We start from the raw sequence: 20,578 nt of genomic DNA on the forward strand, positions 1-20,578 counted from the left end.
GTCCCCAATCATAAGTCTTAGACAACAACTGTTCTTTATCTCCAGAATGGATGGTATCCCAGGGCCCATGAGACCTTAGAAATTAGCTCAAGGATGATGATGATAATAATAGTAATAATGACAAAAGGCCACTAAACTGGGAAAGTAGATTTGAATAATTGCAGTACAGCTAAGGAAAAGGAAGATGTAGCATTCTAGATTAAGTAGGGTAATGTTATAAGACAAAAATAACGGGGGTGTTGGGGCTTTGTGGTTACACAATCATTAATAAAGAGAGGGAAAGGGAAGTTGCGGCTGTTTAGAATTTTTGTTGACCTGAAGGAGACTAGTACAAGGTACAGATTAACTAATGCCATTGTGGATTGAAGGAATGCAAAGTGCAGACACCAGATAAAACATGGTAAGAAGCTAAAGCAAATACAGGGAAGAGTGAGTCATGAGCCATTTGTATAGAGCACATATATACTGTACATATATATAGCAGTACACTTCACTTTTGAATTACACCAAAGTCCCCCTTAGAGTGACAATTGTTCAAAACACCTTATGTTCCTTGGAGAATTGCATTTTTCCCATGCAACATCTGTTCTTTCGGGATGTAGATGGCATCCTGACACTTAAGGCCAGTACTCACGGCCCGATGTGGGAGAGATGTGTGCTGAGAGAACCGCTCAGCACACATCTCTCCCACTGCTCAGCACAGCGCGATGTGTGCTGAGCGTGCGGGGGGAGACGGGGGGGGGGCGCTCATTTCACCCAGCGGGTGAAATGAGCGACCTGCTAGATTGGCCAGCGCGGCAGGCCAATCTAGCACCAGCGATAGTGATGCGCTGGGCTGCGCATCGCTATCGCTGTGAGGGGTACACACGGAGCGATCATGCTTAAAATCTAAGCAATCTAGTCAGATTGCTTAGATTTTAAGCAGCAATCGTTCCGTGAGTACCCCCCTTTAGAACGCCGGCGGTCAGAAGACTGGAGGCGGAATCCCTACAGCCATCAGAATCCTGATTCTGGAACCCCAACAGCCAACATGCCGAACGTAAGTTTGCCGAGGAGAGTTAGGTTTCAGCTGCAGAGGGGAGTTAGGGTAAAGTACTAGGGGGAAGGCAGGGGCATTTCTAGAGAGAAGGAGACCCATGTGCAGGGTCTGTCAGGGCCGGCTCCTCTCTAGCTTGCAGTGCTGTTATTACTTTGGGCACTAAGGTCCATAGAGGACCCTAGCGCTGTCCCAGAGTCTGGAGCGCATGAGTGGATCTCCAGAAAAATGGTTCAGTGGCCATTTTCCCAGAGATTTTTCCTACTGCGCATGTGGGGGAAAAAATGTGAAAATGGCGCCACGCCATTTTCCCAGTGATTTCTGCAGTGCTGCTGCTGCGCCGCAGGACTCTGGAGGATAAGTATGAAAAATAATGGGTGCAGGGTGTGTGGTGTGGGCCCCCTGGACCCTGGGCGCCCTTGTGCACCGTACACACTGCAGCCATTATAAATACGCCAGTGGGTGAGCGTTAGGCTGTGGGAAGAGAGGGTTGGGGTTAGGCTACAAGAAGGGAGAGTTAGGGAGGGGAGAGGGTTAGCATACTTATCCACCAGGTGTCGGGATTCTGAGTGTCGGAATGCCGCTGCCGGTCCTGTGACGGGATCCGGTACCCAACCCGTTCTTTCTTTGGGTAACATCTTCTTTAGGAAAAAGAGAGAGGTGCAATCTGCAGAGTAATATAATATAATATATATATATATATATATATATATATACATACACACACAGTATATATATATATATATATATATATATATATATATATGCACACAGTATATATATATATATATATATATATATATATATATGTAGATAGATAGATAGATAGATATGTGCGTGTGTATTATTACAAAGATAATTCACTTAATATCCATAAATGAGGATGACTAGTGACTAGTGAAATGGATGGGTATAATGGATGTGCATAGAGCAGTGTGATAGACGCCCCCATATCACAGTATTGGGAGGGGGGAGGGGGAGGAATACATAAGGTGGCAGCAGGGGATGATGCGCTGTCACTGGCTGCTGCCGGAGGTGCACATAGAAGGAGAGCAGGAAGCGGAGGACATAGTACATACAGGAGGAGGAGGAGGAGGAGGTGGAGGAGGGAGGGGGCCGGCTGTCTGGCTCCCTGTCACTGCCTGCGTCACCAGCACAGGAGTTTTCCACTGACGAAAAGGCTGTGCTGCTGCTGAGAGGAGTCAGAGCAGGAGGCGCCGCACACAGTGCACAGGCACTCGCTGCTCTCCGGACTATGCGCGCTGCACTCACCCGCTGCACCCAGCCTAGGATCTGCCTGCCGCAGCAGCACGGGCAAGGTAAGCGCTGCCAGGCTACGGAGGGCACTGCCAGGGGAGGGTGAGCGCTGCCAGGGGCACGGATGACAGTACAGTCTAAGTAAAGGGGGCAGTTGTAAGGGAAATATGGGGAGAGGGAGGGGGGCATTTCCAATAGAGGGGGCATCTGAACTAGGGAAGGGTGGATTGTTCTCGCGCCGGTTTGTTGAGTGAATGAGAGAATTCCACAGCTTTAGCCGTATTCCTTGTTACAGATTATTGTTACTTTGTATCTAGCAGCCGGTGTGCATCAGTGTAGCAGCGGCGCCTGCTGTGTGAGCGAGGCGCGCCCTCTAGTGGCAGTGTCTGGGAACTGCACCCTGACTAGTGCCCCCGTTATTACCAGCACTGCCTCTAGTCTCCCAGCTGACAATCTGCACTCTGGAGTGACACTCTGCTTTTGTTGTTAATATTATGTGACTTTTAGCGTTGTACTATGCGATCAGTGTCTGCCGCTAGTCTCTTACTACTTGCTGCATTCTATAGAGTGGATATGGAGGCCAGACCTATACGAGTCTCTAGTATGATGTGTGTGTGTGCTGATAAGTTGCTGCTGCTTGTCCCGGGAGATAATGAGTGTTGGCTAGACAGAAGAGAGCAGACACATGTGCCCAGCCGTGGTATTGGCACTCCAGGACAAACTGTAGTGAGGGTACTCGGCGTCTAGACCCCACCACTGCCTGATGCTGGGGGCAGGCACACAGATGCCATTGATTGATAGGCTTGCAGAGTTTTTGGCGGACTGCTGAGCTAGGGGGAGGGTGCCCGTGACGTAGTCAGGAGGAATTTACATCACCATACTCGTCTTTGGGAAATCATGACATGGGATGAGTCAAATCCGTGGTATGCTGGAAGTGACATCATTCTGTGCAGTCATATGTCATTTTATTTTTATCAAACTTTTTTTGTTTTTTTTTTGTTTCTGCTTTTGGGTGCTGGTTGGTTATTATGTGGAATTTAGTGAATTGGTCATGTTGTAATGAATGCTAATATTTACATTAATAGTGCAACTGTATACAAGTAATGGCTGTTGATTGGGTATCCTGATCGCCCTAGTCTGTGTGATAATGATGTGTTTTAAAAGCTGGGAATGTCTACAGCACACATTGCCCCAGGTCAATTAGCCCACTCAGGACATATGCCAATCATAAGGTCATGTGTTGCATGCTTTGTACTACACAGTTACAGTATAGAGGATTAGCCATCCCTTTATCTCACGATGGTATCCGGTGAAATACACTATTCTACAGTAAAAATAAGAAGCAAATGCCCTTTGGGTTTTAATGTACTATAGTTCAAATAAATGCAAACACTGATATGATATGATATAATATAACGTACTTAAATAACCAATGCTAGTAAATCCCCACTTTCTCTACGTTGTATTTATTTAGTCAATCGAAATGTAAGTTGCTTACTTCTCCAGCCACTTTTGTGTGACAGAAATTGTGTCCTATAACTTTCTACGTTTCTGGCCAGGCCTGGCAATTGGTTATATACAGCTGTTAAATAAAATGTTTATCATTTTGGTCATGTTTATTTGGTTATTATCTGAGCATGTCTAGGTGGATGTCCTAAGCTTGCTGTACAAGTCTGCAGGGCATGCAGTTTCTTCTTCCCAAACCCCCTCCTCTTCTCTGATTGGTTCCTCCCCCATTTCTCTATAGTGTATTCCGTGGGAAAACAATATATTAATCTCTGAGTAGAGGTATTGTGTGCTGGTGCTGCCTAGGATAAACTGTCATTCACAGGTGCTGTGTGGAATGATGCCCCCTGTGCTAGCACTGGGGTATAGACTTATTAATTATATATATATATATATATATAATTTATTTTACTTTATTTTTGAATGCGTGTCCCTGAACAGGCTTTTGCTTGTCTTATGTCACTGTGGCTTTTCCAATCCCACAGACAAGCTCAGGGCCTTTAGGGTGACTTTGTGGGATTGCGGTTAATACTACGGACTTCATTCAGTCTGACTAGTTTGTCCTTTCAAATTTGGGATTAACTGCATCACATCTAGTGTTAAATTTGTCTTGATTACTGTTTGGCTGGTGTGTCATAAACCTTTTTTTCATGCGAAGGTTATATTCTCATACATGGCACTTTCTAGCAGATAATAAAGGCTGATGATGATAATGATGTTACATATAGCATGTTCCTTCTCATTTTGGGCAGATTTATTAATCCTGGAGAAGGCATAAAGAATTGATAAACCGGTGATGAGTGCAAGGTGATAATGCACCAGCCAATCAGCTCCAATATGTAAATTGACAGTTATGAGCTGATTGGCTGGTGTGTTATCACCTTGCCCTTGCTTTATCACTTCATTATGCCTTCTCAGGCTTAATACATCTGCCCCAACATATAGTTTGGTACCAGAAGGAATAATAGACTGTTATATTCTTATGCATAAACTTTCCAAACTAGTTATTCTAACCAATCTCCAAATTTTACATGCGTATCTGGTTCCATTATCTTAATCAGATGAGTACAGACAGCCTCCGTTATGCAATAGACTGCCTCATAGAAGCTCCTATCACACATTCCATAGTAGTTCTTTATTTATTTTGTAAATCAAGTTTGTGCCTCCCATACACATCTGGCTGAGAACAAATCTGTATATATAGTCCCTGGTTTTGTACTCTAGCTGTATCTTGTGTTTGTTATGCTATTTACTAAACTTGGCATTTGATGATCTGGGAATATGCCTGAACAGTGTAACCCGGAGCCAGCTGTCCTGTAACAGGCTGATCCTGTTCTACCACCTTTTATCATTCTTCCCCTGTATTTGCATATGACTGATTCCAAGACTGCTGCCCTGCACTCTCTACACGTGTCTGTTTCACTCTCTGTAAACAGGTGTGTTTCAGAAAGAAAGCTAAACTACTACACAGATCCTGAGGGTAAAAGTGAATTATTACCTCTTTAAATGTTTCAAATCCCCCCCCCCCCCCCCCCCCCTTCCTCTATATATGGAAAACATTAAAAGCACTGGGAGGAACAAGGGAGTGGAATAATACATTCCCTGCTTTACAACTTACTTGTTCACACCCATTATTAATAAAAATATTTCTGCCACAGTAAATGTGCCTTAGAGGGGGTCCCTTTACAAAGATCCGCTTACGGAAGTGTCTTACTTGGCATGGAAGCTGTTTTCATTTATTGATGTGATCTCTCGTAGTAAATCAGAGAGACTGTTGAGACTTAAGTGTAGAGTAGGGACTAGCTTGTCTCTACAAACTTGGCTAGAATCCAAAGCATGTCTAATAATTTTCCTGACCTTCATTTCAAAATGAAATTCTGCTTCAAATGTAGTTAAGCGGTCACTCCCTGCTGTTGTGGAACTACAAGTCCCAGTGTGTCCTACCAGATGTGAAACTCCTAAACTGTACAGGAGTCCGCTTTCTTCCACGCCTCACAAACCCCCCCCCCCCCCCCTCCTCTTCCCCTTTTGTGTGTATTTATTTTACTAAAGCAGTTTTTATTACGGTTTGGTTGATTCCAGGTTATCTGCTACATTTGCTTTGATAATGTCTCTCTGTGTTGGAAGACAAAATACATTTGTCTGCCTGCTACAGAGGCATTGCTTAAGTTACTGGAATCATGTTATTGTTTTTAATATTTATGTGACTGTACCTTTTTTTTTTTTTTTTTTCTTTTTGCTTTGGTGGGTTACTGTTGGTGCCAGACAAGAGTTCCTGCGGTTTTGGTCCAGCGACTCTTATACTTGTTCAGAAAGCTGTTTTTAGTAAAATAGATGAGTAAGGTGGCTGAGCCAAGAACAGAATGTCTTTTTTGGCAATGGCAAGTGAGGCAGATTATTTTTTTTTAATAACCTGAAATAAAATAAAGTTAAATAGTCCTCCTTGTATGTAGCAGAATGTTGGATTTAACCACACTGAATAAAGAAAATAGTTTTTTGTTTTTTTTCCACTTTCTTTCCTGCATTGCTATTTCAAGAATATCCTGTGTTGTGATTCTGTCTCGCTAATCGAGTGTGGAGAGAGAGTGTGTGTAATATATCGTATAGCCATTTATCATTGCGTGAAGACCTAAACTTCTGTGTATGTGTCTATCTATAACATACATTAAATGCTTTCTGGCCCTGAGTGTAATATAGCAATAATCAATGACATTAGTTCTGAGTTTAGATAATGAATCCTTTTATGTTGCAATTGAAGTCTGACAGTTGTCTGCAGAAGTGGAGGCAGTCTTTTCATAGGCTGTTCGTATATGCGTGAGCATTGAGTCCATCACTTCTTTGGGAACTATGGAGGCATGAGGTGTGAAGTGTTTCATGCCTCAGTGATGTCACTGGTTTATCGATGACCTGCATATTTCCACCCACAAGAATGGCCGCCTCCATGGTTTGGTACTTGCTGCTTTTGGATTTGACAAAAATGTATTTGGCTGGCAGATGTATAAAGCCAATATACTGATTTTGTTTTACCAATAGTTTAAAAAAGAAATGCTAGGGGACACTTATCAGTACTGTAAAATATCATTTTTACCTCTGTCATAGGCTGAAATTGAGGTTACTTTAGGTTCCAATGTCCTGGAATGACCCTTTCACAGAAAGCTGTAGTGACACTTAGCCACCGGCTCTCACTGATATTCTAACACCGCGTTTTACTTTGTACCAGATCTGCAAGTAAAGTGGCTTCATAGTGCAGTGCAGAGCTACTTCATAAAACATCTGGCAGCAATTTATTAAGCATTATCCAGCGGGAAACAATTGCAGAACAGCATCAGAAACTTATCACTGTTATGTTTTTGCGGGAATTTGTTAGGTTAGGTGAAATTACCATATTAGTTTATGATGTATGTATGTATGTATGTGTATATATATATATATATATATATATATATATATGTGTGTGTGTGTGTGTGTGTGTGTGTGTGTGTGTGTGTGTATGTATATATATATATATATATATATATATATATATATATATATATATATATATATATATATATAATATATATATACTGTAATACTAGACTGCTGCAACAGGAATTGCAAGTAGAGGGAGTAAAAGATGTCTTGTGGGATTTTTGTTTACCATTTTCCTCCTTTTATCTCCTCCTCCTATTCCCCTTCCGCAGCAGCAGTATTGGTTCTTGCAATAATTTACTTTTTTTTTTTTTTATATGTTTAAATTCAACTTGCATTATTGTATACAGCCCTATACAATAGGGGATACACTGCATATAGAATATAAGTACACAAATATGTAATCTGTGGAGGAATTGATCTGCATAAATCAGCGGTGTGCAGCTGATCATAGACCAGGATGGTTTGGCCGTGTTGGAGCAGCTGTTCCTGACTCTAGTCCCTTCCTATGCATCTTGAATGGAGGAATTCTGCCCTGTACTATGAGATGTCTGGCCACCCTGAAAGCTCATTGTGTGTTATATGGAGAGGTTAGAAGTGCCTGAAGAGCTGCAAGCTAGTGCCACAAAGTACTTTAAAAAAATCAATGTAACTCTTCTATTGTGAGACAAATCAACTCATTATGATTCTAAGTAAAAGTTGTGCATGGCCAAACACAGGAGTATTTAGAAACTATGAATTTTATATATAAAATAGCTGTAAATAATTGTATAGGTTAGTACTTAACATTCTAACTGACAGGGGGAGCCAGTGCCCAGATTGGAAGATCCCAGTGGCAGAGGTTTCTGTGGTGTTGCAGAGTATAATGTATAGCTTGCTTTACTGTAATGTTTAGCTTTTTGTTTACAAACATTTGAGTTGGCAGTCGGCCAGTAACCTTTGACATGTTGCGGTGTATCCGTGTGCAGTTCCCTGTAGGCTAGTTTATGGGGCCTCTTACAAACTGTAAGGCAGTTCTTTATGCAGTGAGGTCTACCCACAGTAGTTGCAGTAAAAGTAACCTGATCTGTAAATTGAAGTGTGTGAACTCTTAACCTTTGTCCTATGTATAAGCAAGATTTGTGCTGAGGTGTACCTGTTTGTGTACGTGTATATTGTTGCTGAATGACAGTGGTATTGATTCAAAATAATTTTTTTGCTAATTTTTTTTTTTTTTAAACAATTGGATATTTATGCCAGCCATTGTAGGTGGAATTCAATTAGCCACAGTACACTTTTCCTGCTGTTTATTTTTATCTTTGTGTGTGTGTGTGTGTGTGTGTGTGCAAAAACCTGCCGTTTTTTTGTGCGAAAACACAAGATCCAGGTACCATGTGTTTTTGCAGTCATGGCCGTGAGAAATTGCACTTATTGGGGATTTTGTTTCTCTTGCCGCTGGGCAGCTGAAACAGAATCCCTGATAATGGCAGTTATCTGCGGCAATTGAATTACCCCCAGGGATCAATTAGCCACTGTAATTTACCCTGGCTAATTGAATTCCCCCAGTAGTATGGATAGTAACGCCCATTTTTTTATTTTTTTATTTATTTATTTTCCTTTAAACTTCCCATTGTAATACAATAGAGCATAGGTTCTCAAACTCTATTCCCAGCACACCAAACAGTTAACATTTAACATGTCGCCTAGCAGGTGCACAGGTGTATTTATTACTCACTGACACCTATTTGAAAGATCCACAGGTGGAGCTAATTTATTGCAATTGTGACTTTATGAGGAGACCTGGAAAACATGAACTGTTTGGGACAGAGGTTGAGAACCTTTGAAATAGAGGATGCTTTTACAGCTGCTGCAAAATGTTTGTCATGAACCTTATAAAGCAATGCATTAAAGTTAGGCAGAAACAGGAATTTCACCTGCCTAGATAACGCTGTGGTTTTTATATGGTCAATATTTTTTTTTTTTTTTCGAGCATTACTATGATGACCAAACCTATTGCATGTGGCTGGACTGTAAACCTTCTGCAAATACAATCTCTTCTACATGTTCAAAAAAGCACATTAGAAGTTCATCACATGGTGTTCTGATACGGTGTGTGTACGCTGTACATTAAATGAGACACCAGGGCATGGCTTAAGTCTCGCATAGCACAGTTGTAAATAATTAACCAGCTTACTGCTTTCCTGCTCTGCAAATACAGCACTAATTCTGCTTTAATCGCCTGCCCAGTGCATTTAGTTAGGTTAAAGTTTCCGTTTGCTGATGCGGTTATTTGCTACCCCTGATATTAGCACTAAATATTGTGCTTGACGTTGTTAAGAACTGGAGCACGGTTGATTACCTCTGGGGAAAAATGCTGTAGCTCTGCTTAGGAGGCTGTACCATCCAGTAGTTATGTCTGTTTCGCAGAAAGGAATTCATCTAAGGCTTCTTGGAAATATGTACAAAGTACTTAACCTCTGATATCTGTGACATCGTTTGAACATGTTCAATGACCTGTGTGTATAAGTGCATGTCAGCACTGTAAAAAGGCTTTTGGCATGGGTACACTTGATAGGAATTGCATTACTGTGAATTACATTGTCTCACAATTCTATTATACATAGCTGCTGGGTTATGTAACTATATGGAGAAACTGAGGATTGGATGATAACCCACTTGGCAGCAAATTGTAAATGGCTTCTCCCATGAAGGCAGTGCACATCTGTCACTGCATGCTGTAGGTCCTGATGTCTGTGTGGCAAGCATGTTGGCTCTTCCCCATCGCAGGTACTAGTCTGTTGACGTGTCTGTCGATAAACAGACAGGCTACTGAGTCACCCTGAGTCATCCTTCCAAATAATGACTGTGCCGTGATGTCTGTATTTTTTTATTTTTTATTCCTTCCCTTTTTTGCTTCCCCCCCCCCCCCCCCCCCCCCCGCCTACATACAGCTAATATTAGATGGATACCTTTGTACGTCTGTGTGGTAAATTGTGATCAAGCTCAGGGTTTCTATCCACTGTCTGCAACGTATTCACCGTTTAATGAAGCTTTCATAGGCAATTGGAAGTGGGTGTTTTTTATATGTAATCCTGCGTTTGTTTCTCCGTCCTTCTGTAGCTATACATTCTATGCTGGTACTCCTGTCTTATTCATCTAAAGCACCTTATTATTGATGTGGCACCAGTGGGGTTAAGGGTATGAACAGGAAATCTCTGGGAAGAACATAAAAGTGTTCTGGTTTTAAGCCTATGTTTATTGACCTGTCTGGAGGCTGATATCTAGGGGAAAAGGATGCAATTTTGAGCTATCAGTATAGATTTTCTGAGCATCTGAGAATGCCCTATGCCTATATCCCTCCCAGGAAGGACCAGCATGCAAATCATGCCAGCAGTATTCCCTGATGAGTTTTCTATATGAACATTTCCTCCTCTCTGCAAATCGGCTTACTGTAGCTGAAGGGAATGTGACAGAAAGCCATTGCTACACTATAAGAATCCAGTATAGGTTATTCCCTCTAGGTTAAAGATGGAGAGAGAAAATAGATAGATAGATAGATATAGGGGGGGGGGGGGGGGGGGGGGTTTATTTATTTTTTTTAACTTTCAACAGTTAACCCTTTTGTTTTTTGCCCTTTGTTTTTCAGGTCTGTGACCTCTTCACATCAGCCATGAGTGGGTTACTAAAGCGCAAGTACGAGGCATTGGAAGATGATGCCACATACTCCTCTTCATCATCATCCCCTTCTTCATCTGTCACCTCTTCAGGAGGGGAATCTGAAGATGAATTCAGCTACAGTCCCAGGCCACTTATGAAGGATTTCACCCGTAAGTAACAATAGTCCTGCTCCTCCCCAACGGTAGCAAGCTCTGTAACGCCAGATATTCCACTGTACCCCCTGCGTGTTGCTGCTAATCCAGTCCTGTATTTTGTAGTCCTGACAAAAGGCATACAGAGCTAATAGATTATAGCCAGCATGTTCTTCTTGTAACCACCAGATAGAGCACAACAGCTGGGATGCTATCACAGTACACTGGTCTTTAAATAATCGGCATAGTTTCCATTGCTGTAGTAGTAAAGATGTCAGCTCTACAGCACCTGAGTAAACACTCTGAGAAGTTTTCCCTTTAGCTTAAAGTATTGTATCATATGTGATCAGCGGCTGCCGCAGTACAGTTCTCTCCCTCTGACACTCTTCTGAAAGTCTAACACAGGGGTGGGGAACCTTTTTTCTACCGAGGGCCATTTGGATATTTATAAAATCCTTCGGGGGCCATACAAAAATTCTCAACTTAAAAAATTACCCTGCCCCCCAGCAGGTCTGCCCCTTAGAGGTACTGTGTGCGCGCGCCAGAGGCGCGCACGCGCCAAAAAATGTGTGTGGCCAGTTAAAATGGGACGTGATACACATATGCCCCCAATAGTGCGATGCCAGATCCACAATTGCCCTCACAGTGCCAGGTATACAGATGCCCCTCACAGTGCCAGGTATACAGATGCCCCTCACAGTGCCAGGTATACAGATGCCCCCCCACAGTGCCAGGTATACAGATGCCCCCCCCACAGTGCCAGGTATACAGATGCCCCCCCCACAGTGCCAGGTATACAGATGCCCCCCCCACAGTGCCAGGTATACAGATGCCCCCCCCCACAGTGCCAGGTATACAGATGCCCCCCCCCACAGTGCCAGGTATACAGATGCCCCCCCCCCACAGTGCCAGGTATACAGATGCCCCCCCCCCCACAGTGCCAGGTATACAGATGCCCCCCCCACAGTGCCAGGTATACAGATGCCCCCCCCCCACAGTGCCAGGTATACAGATGCCCCCCCCCCCACAGTGCCAGGTATACAGATGCCCCCCCCCCACAGTGCCAGGTATACAGATGCCCCCCCCCCCCCACAGTGCCAGGTATACAGATGCCCCCCCCCCCACAGTGCCAGGTATACAGATGCCCCCCCCCCCACAGTGCCAGGTATACAGATGCCCCCCCCCCCCCACAGTGCCAGGTATACAGATGCCCCCCCCCCCCACAGTGCCAGGTATACAGATGCCCCCCCCCCCCCCCACAGTGCCAGGTATACAGATGCGCCCCCCCCCCCCACAGTGCCAGGTATACAGATGCCCCCCCCCCACAGTGCCAGGTATACAGATGCCCCCCCCCCACAGTGCCAGGTATACAGATGCCCCCCCACAGTGCCAGGTATACAAATGCCCTCCCCTCCGTGCTGCTTACCGTGGGACAGGGAGGAGAGCGCGGCTGTCGGGTGGGAGCGGCGGCGTGTAGTACTTCAAACCGCCGGTTCGAGAGCCAATCGGAGCTCGCGGACCGGCAGCCGCGGCTCCTGATTGGCTGCCGGTCCGCGAGCTCTGGCTCACGGACCGGCGGCTAGTTTGCAGTACTACACGCCGCCGCTCCCACTCGACATCCGCGCTCTCCTCCCTGTTCTGACAGCTGAGACACGCTGCCGCCGGACTGAGCGGCAGCGTGTCTCACTGACACAAGCTGGTGGGCCGGACCAAACGGTATACGGCCCGCGGGCCGGAGGTTCCCCACCCCTGGTCTAACATCACCTACTGAGTATTTAACATCAGGCACAATGGGAAGGTGTATAGGCACAAAATAATCTGTTTGAATATTGCACAGGAATAGTGTGTGTGGTGGGGGGGTGGGACGGGAAACTTTGATAATCCCGTTTCCTTAAATTGACAACCTTTTTAACGGCACTGATTGGTCATGTGACTAGTGGTAAAACTGTGCTTTGCAGTTCTGTAATCTTTATTTTTTTTTTGTATAATGAACCAGTTATTTCATTCACCCGCTGGTACTTGTGTAATGCCCTTCCGGTAGTTTACCTGGTAGTCATCTTTGTTTTACTTGCAAATTAAGTTGCCCAAAACAGATGTAATGAAGGTGCTGACTCTTTGTAGCTGTCATTTTGACTTTAAGCCACCACTAGAGAGCTGTAACTAAACGATCCTTTTTTTTTTTTTTTTTTTCATATGCAGCCACATCCATCTTAAAAAAAGCAAAGCGTGTAAAGAAGAATAAAGTAGAGTTTGATGGGGTAATGGTATTCTACTTCCAACGATGCCAAGGCTTCACAAGCGTGCCAAGCAGGGGTGGATGCACGCTGGGAATGCGGCGGAAACACAGCTACAGCCATCAGTACACCATGGAAGAGTTTTCCAGGGAGCAGTTGAACCGGCGCAGGGAAAAATTAAAGGAGCGATTAAAGGAACAGAAGCTTGTGGCTTTACAGAATATGGTAAGATTTGCACCATGGAGCTTCTTTAATACCACTGTGCATTGTGCTGTAATCCTTAGTAACCCATCGAACAAACTATAACTTGCAATCACAAAAAGGCAAAATAACCTGGTTTTGCCTTTAAAAAAATCTCTTTAAATCCAACTGAAAAATTGCTGACCATTTGTTCAACAATATGTTTATGCTATAAAAATTGTACTTAACGTACCTGTCTGTAGATGCGGCTTTGAGTCTGTCTTGTTTGTATTTAGTATTTATTTATTTTTTTATGCTTCTCTGCAGTTTACAAAAAATGGTACAGTCGAGTCAGAAAAGGCCAATAACCTCAGCATAGATGACATCTGCGATGAAGATATTGACTTGAACAACGCAGAAATTGATGATGGTTTCAGTCCTCGGATGTACCCACCCAAGAAACGTCGTGCCTTGCTGAAATGCGAAGGTGTAAAAAAGATCGACAAAGCTGAAAAGCAAGAGCTTAATGAAATCCGAAAATCAAGACAAGAATGTGGGTGCGATTGCCAGGACTTCTGTGAACCAGAGACTTGCAGTTGTCACCTGGCAGGAATCAAATGTCAGGTTAGTGTCAATTGTATATAAAGCCATTTGAGAGATGTATAAGTTTTCAGCTTCTGTATATAGCTGTGTTTCTCACTTCTTTGGTTTTCATGTTCCTTTTATATCTAGGCAGAATGGCTTTTGTCGTTGCTGCTGCCCCTTTAATATGACACAGATAAGCTTTGCTCTCAATATTGAATAAAGTGTTGCTTGCAAAGAAGTTTTGTGTCACATACAGGAGCCAAGTAAACAACCTTTCTTTGATGGTATCCGGACTCCAGATCGACGGCAAAAAGGTCGACAAACCTTAGGTCGACGCCAATTGGTCGACAAACCTTAGGTCGACATGGACATAAGGTCGACAGGAACAAGGTCGACATGAGTTTTTCACGATTTTTTTAGCTTTTTTGGAACCTTTTCATACTTAACGATCCACGTGGACTACGATTGGAACGGTAATCTGTGCCAAGCGAAGGCACCATGCCCGAAGCTCGCTCGCCATGCGAGGGGACGCGGTGCACTAATTGGGGTTCCCGGTCACTCTACGAAGAAAACGACACACAAAAAAAAACTCATGTCGACCTTTTTCCATGTCGACCTAAGGTGTCGACCAATTGGCGTCGACCTAATGTTTGTCGACCTTTTTGCTGTCTATCCTGAGTCCCAGACCCGCTTTGATATAAAGGTTTTTTTTTTTGGGGGGGGGGGAATAAAAACAAGAGACGGGAAGAGATCACCTGTTCAAACCAATACTGTAAAATTGTGACTGGGAGCTCTCCACCAGTTCATGATTACTGGAAAATTTTAAAATTGAAAGAGATTGGGGGTTGGATGTAATGATGCCCAAGATCACCGGAGGTGCGAGATACCAGCCGATCTCGGATGTGTGTGGTGGTGTGTTTTTTTTATTTATTTATTTTTTTTTAATGGGCAATCTATTACAGGGCATGCTTTTGCCTTGTAAGTGATTGCCCCTTTAAAATAAACGTCCGAGATTGGCAAGCTTCTGACACCTCCGGCGGTCGTTACATCCGGCTCTGGATGTGTATGGAAGAGGTTTATCTAATTGTGCAACCCTCATGAAACATTCATTAATGTAGTATTTATGTCCTATTTCAGAGAGATCATTCGAATTTCCCATGTGGATGTTCCAAGGATGGTTGTGGAAACCGTAATGGAAGAGTTGAATTCAATTCATCACGAGTGCAAACCCATTTTATCCATACTGTTATGAAACTTGAGCTGGAGGAGAAGAGTGAAAGGAATGGACAGTCTGAAATAACATGCAGTGAAAAACTGGATACTTTTAGAAGTTCATCCTTGGAGGCCAGTGATAATGAAGACAGGACCGTTCCTAACACCACCTCTACTACTGCATCCTACCATTTCAACATGGACTTGGAGCCAGCCAGCGAGAACAGTTGCAGCAGTGACACAACTGATAGCTCGGCCTCTTCTACTCAGAGTGAGGCCTCTGAAGGTCCGTATGAACATTCTCCATCTGACAAATCCCAGTCAGATTTTGAGGAAGACTATCTTGCTAGGATTCTTCATTTCAGTGACTCTGAGTATGACGATAACAGCAGTGACTGTCAGGATAACTTGAGTTTCTTTCCAACTACAGACTTTTTCTGTGACAAAGTTTACGAGTCGTTTTTCAGGTCTGAAAAAAATACTAGTGGATTGTACTCTAATTCTTTATCAAACATTTCAAAATGCGTGGATGAAAATGCAAACCAAGACGCAGATTGCTTTTCTGACAATGGAGTATCTGTGGCCATCTCTACTGATTCTACTGTGACACAAGGAGAGCCACTCTTAAAAAACTATATGGATATCAGCTTGTCCTCTGAGCCATTTGATCTACCGGATGAATCTGATTACAATTTTGGACCTCTTTACAATTCATTGAATGACTATGACAATTTGTGTTCTCAGCAGTGCCTGCTAACTCTCCTTCCTGGATTTCCCCCGGCTGTAGACACTACAACAAACTTCTTAGAGTCATTAGTTAGTTCTTCAGATTCCTGTGGTGACAATCAATATTTAGAAGATGCCTTAAAATCGCCATCTCCTTTTGAATCCCTTATAGCATAAAAAGGTGGATCATTTTATCCAAGCTGTGGAAAATGTACAGAAATGTTACAACATTGAGTCAAAAAATAATGGAATGTTTCTATGTTTTTACATGGCTACCTATATTTTCATCTTTATATTGAAAGGGGGAATATTTTTTTTTTTTTTTTTAATTGCCACGGCAGTCTGTTTACCATACGGTTTGAACAAAAATATTTTATTTTTAATTTAAATTTTTTTTTTTCTAAGTTACTTGTACATAGACTTTGAAAATATTTCTTATGTTTGTAGACCTGTGAAAACTTCTTTTTATGAATGGGTATACATATTCCCATACAAACTGTGTTCAATGCTTTTAAGAGAACCTTTAGTCATGAATTTACTGTAAAAGGAAAGAATTGCAGAAGTAGTGTGCACTACTTGGGTTTTCAAAGGAGAAAAAAAAAAAGGAGGGGGGGAACCCAACGAAACACATACTAAATACAGAGCTGTTTATTTATTGCAAATTCCAGGAGTAATTCTGAAGCTTGAACTAGCATGAGTTTTATTTAAATTGGAGATACCTCAGATGTATTATGAGTACAATCATATTTTTTCCCTAGAATATATCTGCTTTATTTATAGATATTTTTTATTTTAATTTTTATTCTAATTTCTGTATTATAAATTAAGTGTTCAGTCTTTTTCTGTTCCCCCAACTGTGCATTTTTAAAGTGCAATATATAAGAGCAGCAGTCTCAATTTATCCATGATGCCACTGGTAATATAACAAGCACAAGGGTGTTGGAGGGTGCGGTTCCAGCATTTTTACTTTTGTGAAATATCTTTTTGCTAAATTTATACTTTTGTGCTTCATTTTACAAGCCATACAATATTTTTTTTTTTTTTTTTATATTTCTTCATATATTTTTTTTTTTTTTGTTCAATTATTTAATCTTGCTATGAATAATTTATTTGATGTATTTAGGGATTTGACCATAACAAGTTGATTGCATTCCTAGTTCGGATATCCAATCAACTAAGCATGGTACAGAACTGTTGCAATATTAATAAAACCTATGTTGAGCCAGAACAGCGTTGGCAAAGATAAAAACCATTTCTGTCTGCTTTATTTGAAAGCTTGGACGGATTAATTTTATATTCTCCAGTAATATATGATATATATATATATTACAAAATAGAGTATTTATTGCTTTAAGTCCTTTTAAAATACAGTGAATATGTAATGGATTTCTTTTCTACGATCCACTTGTATTTAAATTAAATACTACAATATTTAAGCTTTAAAACTGCAGATATTTAAATAACTTGTTTTGTTTTTTAAATAAAATGAACATTTATGACATCCTTTAAGATAAAATGTCTATATATTTTTTAATGTATTATAAAAATATTGGGGTTTATTTCTAAGCCAGAGACCAAGAACCATTATACTTTTTCGCTGCTCTGTCAAAAGGTTACCTACCATTGGAGAAAAAGTATCAAATGGCCTTTCTCAAAACCAGTCTAGTACTGGGACAGTCCAATACGTTAAAATAACCAGATTACAAACTATTTATGAAAATGCCTATCCATCCTTATTTTAAAAGTGGACTAAATTGTCTACTGTGAAGGAAAAAAAAAAAAAAGTCCTTCAGACAGGACATTTGGCAACGTCACACATGATTATGCAGCTATATTTGTTTTGAGGTGTCTTGTAAGGAAGATCTGCTTCTAGTTGGATTGCCTGATTTGCCCAAGCTCAGGAATCCTTTGTCGGTTGGATACGGCATTAAAAGCTTTGTTCTATTCACGCATTGAATGGGTGAAAGTGATATCTTGTTACAGTTGAATTTCATGATATGTTTGCCCATGTGTAATAAGGAGCCATTCTTCGCTTTTCTGTAACGGCCAGAGTCGCGAATACAGTGCTGAGACAGTAGCCCTTGTGCTCTATCCTATGGCTTAAATTGTGGTCCAAAGGTATACAGTGCAAATTAGGTTTATTTAAATGTACCATACTCTATAACCGTTCTCTTTTCTGTTTTTTCTCCCGTAATAAAAGCTATGAATTGCTTGTTGTTGGATATGGCACGTTTTATTTGGTCATTGTTATTATATAAGCCTTAAAGTAATATTTTGGTGCAATGTATTTAGAAGTGATCCTCATTCTAGCGATACACACAAGTGCCTTCACCAGCATGACTTCCGTGTGCCGGTGTTTGTTTTGTACCTATATGTCTTCAGTGTGTGTGGAATATGTTAGTGTACTTCATCTGTTCAGTACAGCAATATTACTTTGCTTTTTTGGAAGGAAAATGCCAGCCAACTGGCTTCAGATGGACCAGAATCTGTACAGCAATCCCATATTATAGCTATATCCATTTATGGTGACTTCCTGTCGGATGGCGATTTCATTAACCGGGTTGGAGGCTAAGTTGGCACTTGAAATGGCAATTAAACTATCTTAAATTCAAACATTAAGTTGGTTCATAACATATATATATATATATATATATATATATATATATATATATATATATATATATATATATATATATATATATATATATATATATATATATTATAATATATAAATTATTTTTTCCAGAGTATGGTTGACACACACACTTCAAATGGTAAATGCTGCCTGGGGTTCAATCCCAGCACTCCTCCTTGGGTATTACAAAAAATAGCCATTCCAATAAGACAAGGTGCACTCACCAGGTGGGACTTTTTTTCATCAGTAACGCCACTGAGATTTTATTTACTGCCATCACCAGTGTAAACATGTACGGTCGACGTTTTGTTTACTAAGCACAACCTTCCTCAAGACATCCCACCCTCTTCTACTGGTGGGATGTCTTGAGGAGTGTTGCGCTTACTAACCGAAACGTCAATCTTATATGTCTACACTGGTGATGTCACTAAATAGAAACTCAGTGGAGTGCACCTTTTCATATTGGAATGGAAAATAAAAAAAAAATATATATATATATATATATATATATATATATAGTATAGTGCTCATTCAGTTTCCATAATGACCATAGATTCTTGCTATCTGAAGCCATGCTGTGCATATACCCAATGTTCAAAATAAAGTCCTTAATGCTCCTCAGTGTCTCAACAAGGTATTGTTACAAAATATGCTGTCAGCTACTATGCCAAATTGAAAGGTAAACTATTCTGTCTGTTAAAGAAATGCTATAGGAACATTACTTGCCAGACTTTGCTGTATATCCATCTGCATCTTATGTCTCTTTAAAAATTCAATTGTTAAACATTCCTGCTCAACTTTACAGACCTTCAAAGTGTGCTCCTGTATTTAGCCAGACTGGTTCTAACAGCATATTGCAAACTGACTGACGTACAAAGAAATTAATTTGCTTTGAGAGTTTTGTCTCTAAAATGCTGGCAATAATGATCTGGTACTCTTATGTATGTATTGGCACTAATAATATTTTGTTACAACATTCCTGGGTTACTTTGCATAACATATATATCTATATTAATTTAAAGTAAATTAAATACCCTGCCTTCATAACGATGTGCATTTATTTATTTGTTTGTGCCAAACCCCCCCCCCCAATGTAAGATTGTATTTTTCTTAATTTAACTTTAATTTGTGTAACTGTCTCTTTTGTAATTGTCCAAGGTATTTATTGACACTGCTTTGAACATCTTTCACAGTTGCTAAACTTTGGGTTATTTTGTAAATATTGTCTCTTCTGGGGTTTTTTTTTTTTTTTTTTGCAAAGAGAATATCTGCAAATGTTGGCTGTCATTTCATTAAAGCAATATGAAGAAAATATCCATTACACTTATTTAAAAAAAATAAAATAAATTTAAATAAAAATCAGTCGTGTTTTTTTGTTTTTGTTTTTTTTTGGAGAGATTGCCCGTTTAAAAGAAAAACAAACAACCACATCCGAAATTGGCTGGTTTCTCGCACCTCCTGCGATCTTGGGTGTCATTACATCCGACCCCCAATCTCTCTTTCAATTTTGAATTTTCTAGTAACCATGAACTGGTGGACGGCTCCCAGTCACAATTTCACAGAAAAACAAAAACAAACCCTTTATATCAAAGCGTGGTTGTTTACTTGGCTCCTGTACGTGACACACAACTTCTTTGCAAGCAACACTTTATTCAATATTGAGAGCAAAGCTTTTCTGTGTCGTATTAAAGGGGCAGCAGCAACGACAAAAGCCATTCTGCCTAGATATAAAGGAACATGAAAACCAAAGAAGTGAGAAACACAGCTATATACAGAAGCTGAAAACTTATACGTCTCTCAAATGGCTTTATATACATTTGGCAATGTTATTTGTACGACCTTCCATTTTTATTTTTTTAAATGGGAATATTTAATATCTATAGTTGAAAAATGTAAACAAATCTTAATCACTGAATCTTCTAGCCCAAGTCTCCTTCTAATATGGTCATTGGTAGATAACTACTACAATATGTAAACACCTTGGGCAATATTCAGTTGTTTGAATAGT

General features: G+C 41.1%; 1 protein-coding gene across 1 annotated transcript; it reads left to right on the forward strand.

The window, feature by feature from the left end:
• The first annotated feature begins 2,174 nt into the window (after window positions 1-2,174).
• On the forward strand, window positions 2,175-19,887 carry CSRNP1 (cysteine and serine rich nuclear protein 1). The gene is made up of 5 exons (XM_063921826.1): window positions 2,175-2,355; window positions 10,836-11,016; window positions 13,198-13,457; window positions 13,740-14,036; window positions 15,135-19,887. The coding sequence occupies exons 2-5, from the start codon at window positions 10,860-10,862 to the stop codon at window positions 16,110-16,112; spliced, it is 1,692 nt and encodes a 563-aa protein (XP_063777896.1). The 5' UTR covers window positions 2,175-2,355; window positions 10,836-10,859; the 3' UTR covers window positions 16,113-19,887.
• Window positions 19,888-20,578: the final 691 nt, after the last annotated feature.

This window comes from Pseudophryne corroboree, chromosome 5, assembly GCF_028390025.1.
Source record: "Pseudophryne corroboree isolate aPseCor3 chromosome 5, aPseCor3.hap2, whole genome shotgun sequence".
NCBI lineage: Eukaryota > Metazoa > Chordata > Amphibia > Anura > Myobatrachidae > Pseudophryne > Pseudophryne corroboree.

Bases quoted from the DNA above. Each gene is read 5' to 3' on its own strand.
- CSRNP1 (XM_063921826.1), top strand. From the start codon at position 10,860: ATGAGTGGGTTACTAAAGCGCAAGTACGAGGCATTGGAAGATGATGCC. The intron at 13,458-13,739 runs GTAAGATTTGCA...GCTTCTCTGCAG, and splicing joins TTGTGGCTTTACAGAATATG to TTTACAAAAAATGGTACAGT. The intron at 14,037-15,134 runs GTTAGTGTCAAT...GTCCTATTTCAG, and splicing joins TGGCAGGAATCAAATGTCAG to AGAGATCATTCGAATTTCCC.